The sequence below is a fragment of the Gopherus flavomarginatus genome, chromosome 2, assembly GCF_025201925.1.
Source record: "Gopherus flavomarginatus isolate rGopFla2 chromosome 2, rGopFla2.mat.asm, whole genome shotgun sequence".
Taxonomy (NCBI): domain Eukaryota; kingdom Metazoa; phylum Chordata; order Testudines; family Testudinidae; genus Gopherus; species Gopherus flavomarginatus.
Window position 1 is genome coordinate 166966998 of NC_066618.1, and position 18079 is coordinate 166985076.

The 18079-nt window shown below is 50.1% G+C and overlaps 1 protein-coding gene across 1 annotated transcript in view; it reads left to right on the plus strand.

The window, feature by feature from the left end:
* Window positions 1-18079, plus strand: part of LOC127044683 (disintegrin and metalloproteinase domain-containing protein 2-like) — a 92807-nt gene that overhangs the window by 3308 nt on the left and 71420 nt on the right. Inside the window, exons 3-6 of the mRNA XM_050939759.1 lie at window positions 14932-14993; window positions 15550-15628; window positions 17260-17336; window positions 17476-17653. Of these exons, the coding sequence (XP_050795716.1) occupies window positions 14932-14993; window positions 15550-15628; window positions 17260-17336; window positions 17476-17653 (396 nt within the window). The remainder of the gene's footprint in view (window positions 1-14931; window positions 14994-15549; window positions 15629-17259; window positions 17337-17475; window positions 17654-18079) is intronic.

Sequence of the window (18079 nt, forward strand, 5' to 3'; positions counted from 1 at the left end):
TACCTCATTGAAATCATTTGCTCAGAATTCAGCTCCAGTCAAAAAAACAAATAAAGTGTATATAAATAATGGGATAGAAATAATACTGAAAATATTATCCAATTACACAAATTGATACCACACTCTCCCATGGAATATTGCATTCAGTTCTAGACACCTTGTCTCTGAAAAGTGTTACAGAAATAGAAGAGGACTCGAGTTGGGCAACAAAACAATTTGACACATGGGAAAATTTCTGTATGAGGAGAGATTAGGTGAATTCAGTTGAGAAGGAAGAGGAACAAGAGAGGACATGATGATGATGATGATTATATGTATAAAATAAGAGCAAGCACAATGAAATATTCAATGGAAATGAAAGGCAACATATGTGTGATTGATGAAAGGAAATAAAAGTTCTTCTTCGAGTGATTGCTCATATCCATTCCAGTTAGGTGTGTGCGCCGCGCGTGCACGTTCGTCGGAAACTTTTTACCCTAGCAACTCCAGCGGGCCGGCAGGTCGCCCCCTAGAGTGGCGCCGCCATGGCGCTTGATATATACCCCTGCCGGCCCACCCGCTCCTCAGTTCCTTCTTAGCGCCGTGTCGGTCGTTGGAACTGTGGAGCACGGCATTGCTGTCCTCCACGTCCCTAGCTCTCCTTCGTTTTACAGTTCATAGTTGTGGTTAGCAGTAAACAGTTGTTAAGTATAGATAGTTAATTAGTGTATTGTAAATAGTTGTAAATATTTGTTAGCGGGTTTGGGCCGTAGCCCTTCCCGGCACCTGGCACCGGGCCCATGCCTGGTTCGCCGGGCTTCAAACAATGCGCGGCCTGTAAGAAGCCCATGCCGACCAGCGATCCCCATGACGCATGCCTAAAGTGCCTGGGGGAATCGCACATCTCGGACAAGTGCCGCATTTGCAAGGCTTTTAAGCCTAGGACAAAAAAGGAGAGAGACCAGAGGTTGAGGCCTCTCCTTATGGAAGCAACACTCAACCCGGCAGCTTCGCAGATCGTCACCTCTACATCGGCACCGGACCGCGCCGGCACTGGAAAGACACCCCGGCACCGTCCTTCCCCGGCACTGGGACCCGAAGCAAGGCCCTCGAAGTCTGCGACTCCATCCAGGCAGACTTGAGTGGACCGCCCGGCACCTACCTCGGCCGCGGCACCACCGGCAGGGATCCCGTCGACTCCGGGCCCGGAGGGTCCGTCGAATCCGGTCCCTCCTAGTTCCCCCATAAGATCTGGGATTGAGCTATTAGTCCCATCGACGCCGGAGACCTTTGCCTCGGCACGGGACCTAATCGCTCTTACAGAGCCAACTCAGCCTCCACCCCTGGTACCCCCGGTGCGGGTTGTGTCCAGAGGCAAGCCGACGATGAGAGTGCCGTCTCGGGACTCACGTTCGCTGTCGAGGCCCCGTCACCGTGGACGCTCCCAATCCCGGCGCCACTCGCAGTCCCGGCACCGCTCTCTGCAGCGGTACCGGTCGCACTCGCGGCGCCGATCATCCTCCAAACAGTCCCGGTCTGGTTCAAGTCACCAATACCGGCACCGGGACTCTAGGAGCCGTTCCCGCCATCGATCAACTCCCCGGTCGACCTCCCGGCACCGTGCTGGTGGCAGGTCCCGGTCCTGGTCGACCTCCCGGCACTGTGTCGGTGGCAGGTCCCGGTCCCGATCCCGGCACCGAGTCGGCGGCAGGTACCGGTCCTGCTCCCGGCACCGAGTCCAAGACAGGCCCCGGTCCCGCTCCCGGCACCGGTATGACTCCTGGTACCAGTCCCTGGCACCGAGAACATTTTCGGCGTCAGGACAAAGGGATTCCTACCAGCCGCGTTCGGCCCCTCCATGGCCTTCCAGACAGCCGTCTGTGTCGTCACAGGCGGACAGTGTTTATGCACTGGACACAGACAGGCACGCAGCCCTTTTTCAAGACCCTCCTCAACAGGACCAGGGGCCGCAGCAGTGGGGGTTCTGGATATCCTGGGCATACCACCAAGCCCAGGGCCCCCAACAGCTTCCTCCTAGGCCTGCGACAACTGAGCACAGGGCGCCGGAGGCATCGCTGTCTCGCCCCCCTCCCTCTCCGGACGGGGAGGACAGGTCCAAGCAGCAGGACCCTGAGCTCCCTCCGGAGTCAGAGGCACGGGCTCAGACAGACCCCCCTATGGACACTCTCTTGCCAGGGGTCTCCTCATCGTCTTCTCCCGATGAGGCTGTGGCAGGCACTTCTTCCACCAGCCCTCCCCCACTCGACCTCAGGGCACACCAGGACCTCCTCAGGCGTGTAGCGCAGAACTTAAACCTACAAGCTGAGGAGGTCTCCGAGATCGAAGATCCCGTGGTGAGCATCCTCTCCTCAGATGCTCCCACCAAGGTCGCCCTGCCCTTTATTCGGACTATCCAGGCCAACGCCAATACGATCTGGCAATCACCGGCCTCCATCCCCCCTGCTGCACGAGGCGTGGAGCGGAAGTACATGGCCCCCTCCAGGGGCTATGAGTACCTCCATGTTCACCCGACGCCGTCCTCCCTCATCGTGCAGTCGGTGAACGAGAGGGTGCGTCATGGACAAGAGGCCCCAGCTCCCAAGTCCAAGGAGGCCAGGCATATGGACCTCCTCGGCCGCAAGGTCTATTCGGTGGGGACCCTTCAGCTCAGGGTTTCCAATCAGCAAGCCCTCCTTAGCCGCTACGCCTTTAACTCTTGGGTGGCAGCGGATAAGTTTAAAGAGCTGTTACCACAGGAAGCGCGTCAAGAATTTGCAGCAATTCTTGACGAGGGGAAGAAGGTCGCAAGAACCTCGTTGCAGGCCTCTTTGGACGCAGCAGACTCGGCCGCTCGTACCCTCGCCTCAGGGGTTACAATGCACCGCATCTCCTGGCTTCAGGTTTCTGGCCTTCCACCAGAGCTCCAATATACCATCCAGGACCTCCCGTTCGAAGGCCAGGGCCTGTTCTCGGAGAAGACAGACCCCAGACTAAAAAGTCTGAAGGACAATCGGGTCATCATGCGCTCCCTTGGGATGCACACGCCCGGGACACAACGCAGACCCTTCCGACCGCAACAGCAGCAGCAGCGCCGGCCATACCCCCAGTTCCGCCAGCGGCAGGACCTCAATAGGCGCCGTGGCAGAAATGGCAGGCGCAGACAGTTGGGGAACCAAGGGGGGCAGAACCAGAGCTCCTCCAAAGCCCCACCTGGACCCAAACCTTTGTTTTGAAGGTGCGCCCGAGGGTGCAGTACCAGTTTCCCCCACGGATCCTTCCCCCCCATTTTCCAACCGCCTTTCGTTTTTTCTCCAGACGTGGACCCAAATAACATCCGACCGCTGGATCTTACGCACTGTGCAGACGGGATACCGTCTGCAATTTACGTCTTTCCCTCCCTCCCACCCCCCCACCCTCGTCCCTCTTCAGGGACCCCTCTCACGAGCAATTCCTCCGCCAGGAGGTGCAGACGCTCCTCGACAAAGGAGCCATAGAGGCGGTTCCGGAGAACGAGAAGGGCAAGGGGTTTTATTCCCGCTACTTCCTCATCCCCAAGGCCAAGGGAGGCCTCAGACCTATCCTCGACCTGCACGAACTCAACAAACATCTGGTGAAGTTGAAGTTCCGCATGGTATCCCTGGGGACCATTATCCCATCTCTGGATCCTGGAGACTGGTACGCCGCCCTCGACATGCAGGACGCTTACTTTCATATCGCCATATTGCCACAGCACAGACGTTTCCTTCGGTTCGTGGTCGACCGCCATCATTACCAATTCGCGGTCCTCCCGTTTGGCTTCTCTACGGCCCCGAGGGTATTCACCAAATGCATGGCTGTCGTTGTCGCACATCTTCGGTGCAGTCGCATTCACATGTTCTCTTACCTCGACGATTGGCTGATTCGGGGCACATCAGAGCTGCAGGTCCGCAGCCACGTCCGCAGGATCACCAGCCTCTTTACTACCTTGGGCCTCATTATCAACGTGGACAAGTCCACTCTGCTCCCCACGCAGAGGATAGAGTTCATCGGGGCCATTCTGGACTCCACCTTGGCCAGGGCCCTTCTGCTGTTGCCCAGGTTCCAGTCGCTGTCGGCCATCATTCAGCGCTTGCAGGCAGCCCCCCTGACCTCTGCAAGGACATGTCTAACCCTCTTAGGCCACATGGTGGCCTGCACGTTTGTGACAGGTTATACGCGGCTCCGCATGAGGCCCCTCCAATCTTGGCTCATCGCGCAGTACCGGCCGGCCAGACATTCGCTGGACACACTTGTCACCATCCCCCAGGGGGTATTGGATTCCCTCCGCTGGTGGCTAGACCAGTCCGTCGTGTGTGCGGGGCTCCCGTTTCATCCGCCCGAGCCCTCGGTGTCCCTAACAATGGATGCCTCAGATCTCGGCTGAGGGGCCCACCTGGGAACCCTGAGGACACAGGGCCTGTGGTCCCCGCAGGAGGTGGATCTACACATCAACATGCGGGAGTTGAGAGCGGTCCGTCTTGCTTGTCAAACGTTCTCTCATCAGCTTCGAGGTCGTTGTGTCGCAGTGTTCACTGACAACACGACGACCATGTACTATATCAACAAGCAGGGCGGCACCAGATCCTCTCCCCTATGTCAGGAGGTGATGCGGCTCTGGGACTTTTGTATAGCCCACTCCATTCACCTCACGGCTTCCTTCCTCCACGTGGGAGATCTCCACGCCAGAATATAACCTGGAGAGGGAAGTAAACAAAGTGAGAGAGGATACCCTTGCGGTCCAAAGAATTGATCCAAGGAGGAATAGTGGAGTAGAAACCAGAGTAACGGGTGATGCTGGTGGTAGAAGGTCTGTGCACGACGGGGGAAAGAATGTCACTGACGCCAAACGCCGAAAATTAAAATGTCTGTACACTAATGCGAGGAGCCTAGGTGACAAGATGGAGGAACTGGAGCTACTAGTGCAGGAAGTGAAACTGGATATTATAGGGATAACCGAAACCTGGTGGAATAGTACTCATGACTGGAGCACGGGTATTGAAGGCTATGTGCTGTTTAGAAAAGACATGAAGAAAGGCAAAGGTGGTGGAGTAGCCTTGTTCATCAATGATGAAATTAACTGTAGCGAAATAAGATGCGATGGAATGGATAAGACAGAGTCTGTCTGTGCAAAAATCACACTGGGTAAAAAAGCAACTAGAGCTTCCCCTGAGATAGTGCTTGGGGTGTGCTATAGACCGCCGGGATCTGATTGAGATATGGATAGAGACCTTTTTAATGTCTTTAATGAAGTAAACACAAAGGGGAAATGTGTGATTATGGGGGACTTCAACTTCCCGGATATAGATTGGAGGACGAGTGCTTGCAAGAATAATAGGGGTCAGATTTTTCTGGATGTGATAGCGGATGGATTTCTTCATCAAGTAGTTGAAGTACCTACAAGAGGGGATGCCATTTTAGATTTGGTGTTGGTGAGCAGTGAGGACCTCGTAGAAGAAATGGTGGTAGGGGACAACCTTGGTTCGAGTGATCATGAGCTGATTCTGTTCAAACTAGATGGAAGGATAAACAAATGTAGATCTGGGATTAGGGTTTTCGACTTCTCGAGGGCTAATTTTACAGAGTTAAGGAAATTAGTTAGGGAAGTGGGTTGGACGGAGGAACTAGTGGATTTAAATGCGGAGGAGGCCTGGAATTACTTTTAGTCGCAGCTGCGGAGACTGTTGGAAGCCTGCATCCCAAGAAAGGGGAAAAAAACCATGGGCAGTAGTTGTAGGCCAAACTGGATGAGCAAGCAACTCAGAGAGGGGATTAGACAAAAGCAGAAAGCTTACAGGGAGTGGAAGAAAGGCAGGATCAGTAAGGGAAGCTATCTTGGTGAGGTCAGAACATGTAGGGATAAAGTGAGGAAGGCTAAAAGCCGCATTGAACTGGACCTTGCAAAGGGAATCAAAACCAATAGTAAAAGGTTCTACAGCCACATAAATAGGAAGAAAACAAAGAAAGAGGAAGTGGGGCCGCTATACACTGAGGATGGAATGGAGGTTAAGGATAACCTAGGCATGGCCCAACATCTAAACAAGTACTTTGCCTCAGTTTTTAATAAGACTAGTGAGGAGTCTAGCGATGATGGAGGGATGATAAACGGGAATGTGGATATGGAAGTGGATATTACCGCAACTGAGGTAGAGGCAGTACTTGAACAGCTCAATGGGACGAAGTCGGAGGGCCCGGACAATCTCCATCCGAGGATATTAAAGGAACTGGCGCGTGAAATTGCGAGCCCGTTAGCGAGAATTTTTAAGCAATTGATAAACTCAGGGGTTGTGCCATATGACTGGAGGATTGCTAATGTAGTTCCTATTTTTAAGAAAGGGAATAAAAGTGATCCGGGTAATTATAGGCCTGTTAGCTTGACGTCTGTAGTATGTAAGGTCTTGGAAAAAATTTTTAAGGGAGAAAGTAGTTAAGGACATAGAGGTCAATGGTAATTGGGACGAATTGCAACACGGATTTACTAAAGGTAGATTGTGTCAAACCAATTTGATCTCCTTCTTTGAGAAGGTGACGGATTACTTAGATAAAGGAAATGCGGTAGATATAATTTACCTAGATTTCAGTAAGGCGTTTGACACGGTTCCGCATGGGGAACTGTTAGTTAAATTGGCAAAGATGGGGATGAATATGAAAGTTGTAAGGTGGATAAGGAACTGGTTAAAGGGGAGACTCCAGCGGGTCGTATTGAAAGGTGAACTGTCAGGCTGCAAGGAGGTCACTAGTGGAGTCCCTCAAGGATCGGTTTTGGGGCCGATCTTATTCAACCTTTTTATTACTGACCTTGGCACAAAGAGCGGGAATGTGCTAATAAAGTTTGCGGATGACACAAAGCTGGGGGGTATTGCTAACATGGAGAAGGACAGGGATACTATTCAGGAAGATCTGAACCACCTTGTAAACTGGAGTAATAGAAATAGGATGAAATACAATAGTGAAAAGTGCAAGGTCATGCACTTAGGAATTAATAATAAGAATTTTAGATATACGTTGGGGACGCATCAGTTGGAAGCGGCGGAGGAGGAGAAGGACCTTGGGGTATTGGTTGATAGCAGGATGACTATGAGTCGCCAATGTGATACGGCTGTTAAAAAAGCAAATGCGATTTTGGGATGCATCAGGCGAGGTATTTCCAGCAAGGATAAGGAGGTGTTAGTACCGTTATATAAGGCGTTGGTGAGACCCCATCTGGAATATTGTGTGCAGTTCTGGTGTCCCATGTTCAAGAAGGACGAATTCAAACTGGAACAGGTTCAGAGACGGGCTACTAGGATGATCCGAGGAATGGAAAAACTGCCTTATGAAAGGAGACTCAAAGAGCTTGGCTTGTTTAGCCTGGCCAAAAGAAGGCTGCGGGGGGATATGCTTGCTCTATATAAATATATCAGGGGGGTTAACGTTAGGGAGGGAGAGGAATTATTTAAGTTTAGTACTAATGTAGGCATGAGGACGAATGGGTATAAACTGGATATTAGGAAGTTTAGACTTGAAATTAGACGAAGGTTTCTAACCATTAGGGGAGTGAAGTTCTGGAACAGCCTTCCGAGGGAAGTAGTGGGGGCAAAAGACTTTTCTGGCTTTAAGACAAAGCTTGATAAGTATATGGAGGGGATGTTATGATAGGATCGTTAATTTGGGCAATTGATCTTGGATTACCACCAGATAGGTCTGCTCAATGGTCTGCGGGGAGATGTTGGATGGGATGGGAACTGAGGTACTGCAGAGGATTCCTTCTTGGGTGCTGGCTGGTGAGTCTTGCCCACATGCTCAGGGTTTAGCTGATTGCCATATTTGGGGTCGGGAAGGAATTTTCCTCCAGGGCGGATTGGCAGGGGCCCTGGAGGTTTTTCGCCTTCCCCTGTAGCGTGGGGCACGGGTCGCTTGCTGGTGGATTCTCTGCAGCTTGAGGTCTTCAAACCAATTTTGAGGATTTCAATAACTCAGTCCTGAGTTAGGGGTTGTTATAAAATTGGATGGGTGGGGTTCTGTGGCCTGCTTAGTGCAGGAGGTCAGACTAGATGATCATATTGGTCCCTTCTGACCTATGAGTCTATGAGTCTATGAGTACGGAACACGCTGGCGGACCGCCTGAGCAGATCCTTCCTCTCGCACGAGTGGGCCCTTCGCCCGGACGTCGCCCTCTCGCTCTTCCAGAGGTGGGGTTGTCCCCGCGTGGACCTCTTCGCGTCCAGGGGGAACAGGAAATGCCAGGCGTTCTACTCCTTTCAGGGCCGGGAACCCGGGTCTATAGCGGACGCCTTCCTTATCCCGTGGTCGACCCACTTGTTCTACGCGTTCCCTCCGTTCCCACTGGTCCACAAGGTCCTTCTGAAGGTGCGCAGGGACAGGGCCCACGTGATTATGGTAGCTCCGGCGTGGCCCAGGCAACATTGGTACCCCATGTTGCTGGACCTGGCCATAGCCAACCCAGTCCCCCTGCCCCTTCACCCGGACCTGATCACCCAGGACCACGGCAGTCTCTGTCACCCGGACCTCCAGTCGCTGCACCTGATGGCGTGGCTCCTGTGTGGCTGACCAGATCCGAGTTACGCTGCTCTACCCCGGTACGTGAGATACTCCTGGGCAGCAGGAAGCCATCCACCAGAGCGACGTACTCGGCCAAGTGGAAGCGTTTCTCCTGTTGGTGCACGGAGAGGGGTTTCCTCCCTATGGAAGTTTCGGTCGCCAATATTTTGGACTACATTTGGTCCCTCAAGCAACAGGGCCTGGCGATATCGTCCCTTCGGGTTCACCTGGCGGCTATCTCCACCTTTCATCCGGGTGGGGATGGCCGCTCGGTTTTCTCTCACCCGACGGTGACTAGATTCCTGAAGGGGCTGGAACGTCTATACCCCAGCGTCCGACCCCCTGCGCCTACCTGGGATCTCAACCTGGTTCTGACTCGGCTCATGGGGCCCCCCTTTGAGCCGTTAGCGACTTGCTCCCTGCTCTATCTTTCCTGGAAGACTGCCTTTCTAGTAGCCATCACCTCAGCTAGACGGGTGTCAGAACTCCGGGCCCTCACGGTAGATCCCCCGTATACTGTCTTCCATAAAGATAAGGTACAGCTGAGACCGCACCCTGCCTTTCTTCCCAAGGTGGTCTCAGCCTTTCACGTCAACCAGGAGATCTTTCTCCCCGTCTTTTTCCCAAAGCCTCATTCGTCACACAGGGAGCAACAACTCCACTCGCTTGATGTCCGTCGGGCTCTCGCGTTTTATGTGGACAGGACCAAACCGTTCCGCAAATCCCCCCAGCTTTTCGTGGCAGTAGCGGACCGCATTAAGGGGCTTCCCATTTCCTCGCAGAGGTTATCCTCATGGGTAACGTCCTGTATCAGGACCTGCTATGACTTGGCTCACGTTCCTACGGGCCGTGTGACTGCGCACTCTACCAGGGCGCAGGCGTCGTCGCTGGCTTTCCTCGCCCGTGTGCCCATCCAAGAGATCTGTCGGGCAGCGACCTGGTCATTGGTCCACACCTTTGCTTCCCATTATGCCCTGGTCCAGCAGTCCAGAGATGACGCGGCCTTCGGCTCTGCAGTGCTCCATGCCGCGACTTCTCACTCCGACCCCACCGCCTAGGTAAGGCTTGGGATTCACCTAACTGGAATGGATATGAGCAATCACTCGAAGAAGAAAAGACGGTTACTCACCTTTGTAACTGTTGTTCTTCGAGATGTGTTGCTCATATCCATTCCACACCCGCCCTCCTTCCCCACTGTCGGAGTAGCCGGCAAGAAGGAACTGAGGAGCGAGTGAGCCGGCAGGGGTATATATCAAGCGCCATGGCGGCGCCACTCTAGGGGGCGACCTGCCGGCCCACTGGAGTTGCTAGGGTAAAAAGTTTCCGACGAACGTGCATGCGCGGTGCGCACACCTAACTGGAATGGATATGAGCAACACATCTCGAAGAACAACAGTTACAAAGGTGAGTAACCGTCTTTTTTATTGGATAACATAATTTTTATAAGGGATATAAACCTTCCTTATTCAGGTTATAATCCAAACACTAATGAAAGGGGATTAGGAATAAATTTAATTTATGAGCAGGTTATTCCATAATGGTCCACTATACTTCTTGTACCTGCCTTTGATATATCTAGTACAAGCTATTGCTGGAGATAGGATAATAGACTAGACTACGACTGGTGTAAACCATTATGGCAATTCTTATGTAAATAATTTGCACATAATGTTACTTGTCTTTTAAAGTCTAATAATTTTTATTGATGATTGTATTTAATTATTTTTAAATGGTTTAACAGTCACTTTTGTGATAGCTGTACATCATGATATTATGAACCTTGGTGGGTTTTTGCTAACTTGCACTATCAGTATAATTATTTGGCTCCCATGAAAATAACTTCCTATTCTATATCACTTTGTATAGAAATTTTATTGCCATATAAAATATTCTTGTAAACTATATAGTGTACACTGATATGTGATTTTTCCCCTGTGGTAATTGGAGCAGGATTTCACGTAGTTTATTAATAGTAAATACATATTTTGAATTACGTTGTTTTTCCTTTTAACATTTTCTCCTTCTCCTTAGCTGTAGTTGCTTATAGACAAGGAGCTTTTAAAAGGAACATATGATTCAGTTTAAGAAAGCAAAGATTGAGTTGCTCTACACAGCACAGAGCTTTGGAAGGGCACAGCACAGTATGTTCTTCTTCGAGTGCTTGCTCATATCCATTCCAGTTAGATTAGGTGTGCGCGCGCCGCGTGCACGTTCGTCGGAAGACTTTTACCCTAGCAACACTCGGTGGGCCGGCAGGGCGCCCCCTGGAGTGGCACCGCTGTGGCGCTTGATATATACCCCTGCCGGCCCATCCGTCCCTCAGTTCCTTCTTACCGCCCGTGTCGGTCGTTGGAACAGTGGAGCGCGGCTTAGCTGATCTCCACCTCCCTAGCTATTTGCTCGTTTATATAGTTATTGTGTACATAGTTCAATTTTCTATAGTTCTAGTTAACTTTGTTTTAGTAGTTATTGTAGTAGTTTTTGTATATAGTTAATGGGGATCGCGGCTTAGCCCCTTCTCCTCACCCGGTACCGGGGCCCATGCCCGGTTCACTGGGCTTCAGACCCTGCGCAGCCTGTCATAGGCCGATGCCCACAGGAGACCTGCACGACTCCTGTTTAAAGTGCTTGGGCGAATCCCACCTCGCGGACAAGTGCCGAATTTACAAGGCTTTCAAGCCCCGGACAAAAAAGGAATGGGACATTCGCCTGAAGCAACTTTTGATGGAGGCAACTCTAACTCCTCCATCTTTGGCACCGTCTGCGGCACCGGGGACAAGTGCCTCCTCCGTACCGGAACGCACGGCTACAGTAAAGGCTCCTCGGTACCAGCCTTCACCGGCCCAAGCTTCTGCCCGGCACCGCTCACTCTCCCCAAGGAGCAAGAGGCATAAGACTCCTGTGGCCCCTGTATCTACGCTGCAGACAGAGCGTACTGCCAAGTCAGACCGCCCGGCACTGCCAACTGCCGTGGCACCGCAGACCTCTGCACCGTTGATTCCGGTTTCAGAAGAGCCGTCGAGTCCGGTGCCTATCAGCTCCCCGGCACATGCTGTGGTCGAGCTTGTCGTGCCCTCTACGCCAGAGACTTTCTCCACAGCACAAGAACTGATTGCCTTGATGGAGCCAGAGCTGCCTCCACCCCCGACACCACTGGTGCGGGTTGTTCAGTCATTGGGCAAGCCTGCCATGATGAGGCCATCTTCACCTGGTACCATCAAACGTCGCCAGTCACGATCCAGGTCCCGCAGGCACTCTCGGTCCCGCCATCGATCCTGATCCCGACGCCGCTCGCAGTCCTGGTACCGCTCTCCATCTCAGTACCAGTTGTTCTCGCGGCACCGTTCGAGATCCTGGTCGCTGTCTCGGTACTCTCGGCACCAGTGCAGATCCCGGCACCGCCGTACCTCTCGCAGCCGATCTCCGCATGGAGATTCAAGGCACCGGTCAACCTCCCGGCACCGCGCTGGTCGCAGGTCCCGGTCCCACTCTCGGCACCGATACGACTCCCGGTACCGTTCTCCAGTACCGCGTAGAGAAGGATCGACTGGACGCAGAGACCTGATCCAATCGGCCTCAGCTCCCCCGTGGCCTTCTTGTCACCCATCCGCCTCATCCCATGCGGACAGTGCTTCCTATGGGGATTCGGAGACGCGTGTCCATGGCCCGGACCACGGACCTCATCAGTGGTCCTTTTGGACACCTTGGGCTTATCATCAAGCCCAAGGCGAACTGGCTGGCCCATCACGCTCCAGTCACTCAGAGTACCGCGTGCCAGAGGCCACTGTAAGCAGACCTCCCCTGGCTGGTACAGAGGAAACCAGTACCCATGCACCGGAACCGCACGATCTTACGGCTCCGGAGGTCCCCCAGGATCAGGAGTCAGTGCAGGACCCACTCGTCCCTGGGCTGTCATCCTCTTCTTCTCTGGATGAGGCAATAGCGCGGACATCATCGTCGGTCCCACCTCCGATTGACCTCAGGTCACACCAGGACCTTCTGCGGCGTGTTGCCCAGAATATTAACTTACCGGTGGAGGAAGTTCCAGAGGTGGAGGACCCGGTGATAAGCATTTTGTCTGCGGAGACACCAATCAGAGTGGCTCTCCCCTTCATCCATTCGATCTAGGCTAGAGCAGACACCATCTGGCAATCCCCAGCATCCATCCCACCCCCAGCCAGAGGGGTCGAACGGAAGTACATGGTGCCCTCCAAGGGGTATGAGTACCTCTGTGTGCACCCCCTTCCCTGTTCATTGGTTGTACAGTCTGTCAATGAATGGGAGTGCCACTGCCAACAAGCTCCTGTGCCTAAATCTAGGGAGGCCAGGCGAATGGATTTGTTGGGACAGAAAATCTATTCTGCGGGAAGCCTCCAATTCAGGGTTGCGAACCAACAAGCCCTCCTGAGTAGGTACAACTATAACACCTGGGAGGCGGTAGGGAAGTTTACAGAGTTGGTCCTGCAGGACTTCCACCAGGAATTTACAGCAGTCCTGGAGGAGGGGAAGAGAGTTGCGTGGACCTCCCTACAGGCCTCGCTAGATGCCGCCGACTCGGCAGCTAGAACGGTCGCCTCTGGAATAGCCATGCAACGTATATCATGGTTGCAAGTGTCCGGCCTGCCACCTGAACTTCAACATACCATACAAGACTTGCCATTTGATGGACAGGGCTTGTTCTCACAAAAGACGGACCCCAGACTGCAGAGTCTAAAGGACAACCGCGTAATTATGCGTTCGCTGGGAATGCATATGCCTCAGACTCAAAGACGGTCATTCCGCTCCCAACCTCAGCGCCCTTACCCCCCACCTAGGCCAAGGCAAGACTTTGCCAGAAGACGAGGTCGTACCAACCGCAGACGTCAGTCTGGACCTCAAGGGGATAACAATTCCGGTCCCACCAAACCAACGCGGGACCCAAATCAAACTTTTGAGGGTGCGCCCTAGAGCAGAGTACCAATTGCCTCCCAGGATCCCTTTCAGTTCTACAACTGCCTTGCCCCGTTCCTCCCTGCGTGGTCCCAGTTAACTTCAGATCTTTGGCTCCTAGGCACGGTGGAGCTTGGATACCATCTTCAGTTTGTTTTACCCCCTCCCACCGCCCCTCCTCGTCCCTCTTCAGGGACCCCTCTCACGAGCAACTCCTCCTCCAGGAGGTCCAGAGGCTCCTTTCAATCGGAGCTATAGAGGAGGTACCAGAGGAATTAAGGGGCAAGGGGTTTTATTCCTGATATTTCCTAATCCCCAAGGCAAAAGAGGGCCTCCGGCCTATCCTAGACCTGCGAGGACTGAACAAATTCATCAAAAAGTTCAAGTTCCGCGTGGTATCCCTGGGAACCATCATTCCTTCCCTGGATCCCGGAGATTGGTATGCCGCTCTCAACATGAAGGATGCATATTTCCACATTTCAATTTACCCCCCGCACAGATGGTATCTGCGCTTTGTGGTGAATCATCAACACTATCAGTTTACGGTCCTTCCCTTTGGCCTCTCCTCGCCCCTCGGGTCTTCTCGAAGTATACGGCAGTCGTCGCAGCTTCCTCTGTCGTCGTCGAATACATGTCTTCCCATACCTCGGTGACTGGCTTATTCGAGGGACCTCAGAGGCACAAGTCATCAGCCATGTGACCATCATCAAGGACCTGTTCACGCGTCTAGGCCTGATAATCAATTTGGAGAAGTCCACTCTGGTGCCTGCGCAGAGGATAGAGTTTATTGGGGCCATGCTGGACTCCAACCTTGCAACGGTCAGTTTACCCCCACATCGTTTTCAGGCTATAGTCTCCCTTGTACAAAGACTTCAGAGCTTTCCAACAACCTCTGCTCGCACTTGCCTTGGCCTCCTCGGTCACATGGCTGCATGCACATTCGTCACAAAGCATGCCAGACTGCGAATGCGTTCTCTACCTTTGTAACTGTTGTTCTTCGAGATGTGTTGCTCATATCCATTCCAAAACCGCCCTCCTTCCCCACTGTTGGAGTAGCTGGCAAGAAGGAACTGAGGGACGGATGGGCCGGCAAGGGTATATATCAAGCGCCATAGCGGTGCCACTCCAGGGGGTGCCCTGCCGGCCCACCGAGTGTTGCTAGGGTAAAAGTCTTCCGATGAAAGTGCACGCGGCGCGCGCACACCTAACCTAACTGGAATGGATATGAGCAACACATCTCGAAGAACAACAGTTACAAAGGTGAGTAACCGTCTTTTTTAGTAGATGTCAAGAAGGGCCAACCCTGGTCTGTTGTATTTTAATCTCAATTTGTCCATTTCTCTTGAGAAACTTCTTCACTGAGCACTTTAAATTTATGTTCATGTTTAGTAGATGCAGAATTATTGAGCTATTTAAAATACTTTGTTAGTAAATCCCTTTTTTTCTCTGTCATTCTGGATGCATTAGAACCAGGTGTCCTATGTTATTACAATAGAAGAGAGGTCATATACCCTTCACCTGAAGCAACAGTAAGTGATTGACTTTCTTCCTCACCCTTTGGCTGGGTACTGTGTGATCTGTTATTATTAAATGTTTCTAATAAATCCTGTCAGGTATTGGATGACTTGTTTTTAACTTCCCTTTGTTTTCCAGTCTTTGGTTATTATTTTTTGTCTGTAAAAGTCCAAACTTATACTTCTCCATCTTGTCGCTTTAGCCTGTTATTCTTATTATTATGCACTGATAATTGATAAGTAGGAAATACCCTTACAGATCCTTGAGTTTCAAGACTTAAGGAGAAGATTGAGAAGCTGACTGGCAAACAGCAAATGAATTTGGAATCCTCAGAAAGGTTTGTAGCTGTGTATCTTGAAGGCTGATCATTACTGTCACTCCATCTAACTCAACAATTTTCCAATCGGAAAGAAAACATAAAACATTAAATTGTGACTCAAGAAACTGAACTAAAGGGTGGAAAAAAATCATTGCAACATGCTGAAATAAGTGTGAGTGCTCTTTAATTTTTCAGGAATGTATAATACTTATTTTGGAATTCAAACTTTTTTCTTTTCTTTTTTTAAATAGAGTTTTTTTACCCAATAATTTCAGGGTGTATACTTACAGCCAAGAGGGGTCTGTTCATTCTAATTTCCCACATATTAAGGTAAGATTTATTTACTGTATCTTGCAGGTTTAGCTTTTTGAAAATAGACTCGCTGTTAGAAATACTCTCTGGGGATTTTACTTATATTTTTAAGTATTAAAATGACCCTCCTGTTGGAAAGTACCTTAGACTTTTCTTATTTATTGCTAATTCTGTTATGAGCTTCTTCAATGAAAGGTACAAATATCCATTAGAATTACTAAGAGTAAAAAATTATTATTTTCAAATTTAGAACTGTATTAAATTAATAGCCTTATCAAGAAAGCATCTGTGGTAAGGGCACTACAACAGAGTTTTAGAGTGGGATTTTCTAAAGCTGTTAGTGTTGACCTAACTTTGTTCCCATTAAAGTTAGTTGGAGTGGAGTGGAGTGCCAGTGCTGAACATTTTTGAAACTCATAAAATCAATAGCTTAATTGTGAAGATCTCAATTATATGTAAAATCAAAAGAAAAACATAGATGTAAAAGAAATATGAGTTTCTTACAATCCTGAGCATTTCAGTATAGATAATATTAGCTTATTATCCATAAACTGTTCTCCCCAAATCCCCAAAGTAGGATTTAATCTGCAGTTAATGGCAATGGCAGATGCTAGTTTCAGAAGAGCAATGCACCCTAAGCTTTTCTCTTAAATATTATCGACAGGCTTACAGTACCTTCTCAGAGTACTTGCTCATAGTACTGGAATATTGGAGAGGAAGGATGGTCCAATGATTAGGGCGCTAGTCTAGGACTTGGCAGACCTGGTTTCAAGTCTCTCATCAGCGCAGGCTTCATGTGTGGCTTTGGGCAGGTTACTTAGTCTCTCTGTGCCTCAATTCTCCATCTGTAAAATGAGGATAATAGAACTTCCTTACCTCACAAGCATAAGGTGACCAGATAGCAAGTGCAAAAAATCGGGATGCGGGTGGGGGATAATAGGCACCTATATAAGACAAAGCCCCAAATATCGGGACTGTCCCTATAAAATCGGGACATCTGGTCACCCTACATGAGTGCCATGAAGATAAATATATTGAGGTGCTCAGATACTGTGGTGATGGAGGTCATACAAGTACCTAAGATAAATAGATATAGTCCCCGAAGAGTGCAGCTCAGTAGAGGGAACAGTACTGGGTTTACACTGGCTCTGCTCCCACTCAGCCTCTTCCCCCGAGACCCCTCTGACTGCTTCTTCTTTTCCACCCCTCCCCTACCCACTGCTTGCTCCTCTGTCCCCCTTCTTTTCTGCTCCCTCCCCTCTGTGTGTGAGTGGTGGGCGGGGCCTTGAGGGAAGATGCAGAGCAGGGCTGGGGCCTTGGAGCAGAGGATGGGCTAAGTGCGGGGTGGGGTCCACAAAAGTTTAATTTGGCCCTGAGAGGGGTACAAAGACAGAAAAGTTGATCATTTTGAGTTTTCCAATTCACTCACATCTACTCACGTTCACAGACTGTGGTCCCCTTGTCCCCATATACTCTGAATCTTTTCATTGGGAGCATATCCTTTAAAGTTAGAGTGACAGCATAACCTAAATAATTACGGATGTGCACTGCCTCAACATTTCAATACTAAAATGATTTCCAGCTCTTGGATAGTGAACTCCCCTTACTGATAAGTAAGCCATTAATTTTTCTTGAATTATTTTTTCTAGCGTGATTGTTTCTACAAAGGATATATTGCAGGTTTTCCAAATTCAGTTGTGACACTCAGCACCTGTTCTGGACTTAGGTAATGACATAATTTTTATTTAAATACAGAAATTAAATAATGCAGAAGGTTTTTTTGCATTTACAGTATCTGTTGCCTTTCAGACTGTCTGTAGTTTCATTCAAACTATTATAGCTTCACATAATTTTGGCTTTTTCAGAGGGATACTGCAGTTAAAGAATGTCAGCTATGGAATTGAACCTTTGGACTCTACACCTGGATTTCAGCATCTAGTTTATCAAATATGGAATGAAAACATAGAGAGTCTGCTTTTTGTAGAAAATGATTCTGTTATATGGAGTGAAGGGATGACACGAAAGCTGGATACAGGAATAAAAGTAGGTGCTGGTTGGTTTGCTTTGCTGAGAAAATGTTTAATATGTTAGTATCTGATCTACTTTAAAATTACTACACTAAGTATTTTTACCCAAATTCTTTTCTCAGTTATGCTTGTATATCTTCAATACGTTTGTGGGGTTGCGTGGATGTTATTGAAGGCAGAATTTATCTGTTTGTGTTTTGTCTGGAAGTCAGGGCAGAGCCACTACACTGTGGTGATTTTGGTTTATTCAGTATGTCTGATACTCAGACACTGGACAACTCAGTTGTGGTCAGAACAATATTTTACCTCTTTTGGTTGGGTATTGTGATAACATACATTATCTTCCTGGACCGTGGATTGAAGCACGGGGCTGCTACATGGCAAGTAGAAGCCGTTACTTTATTAGGAAAGAATGTAGCTGGGAAGCAATGATTCTTGGATG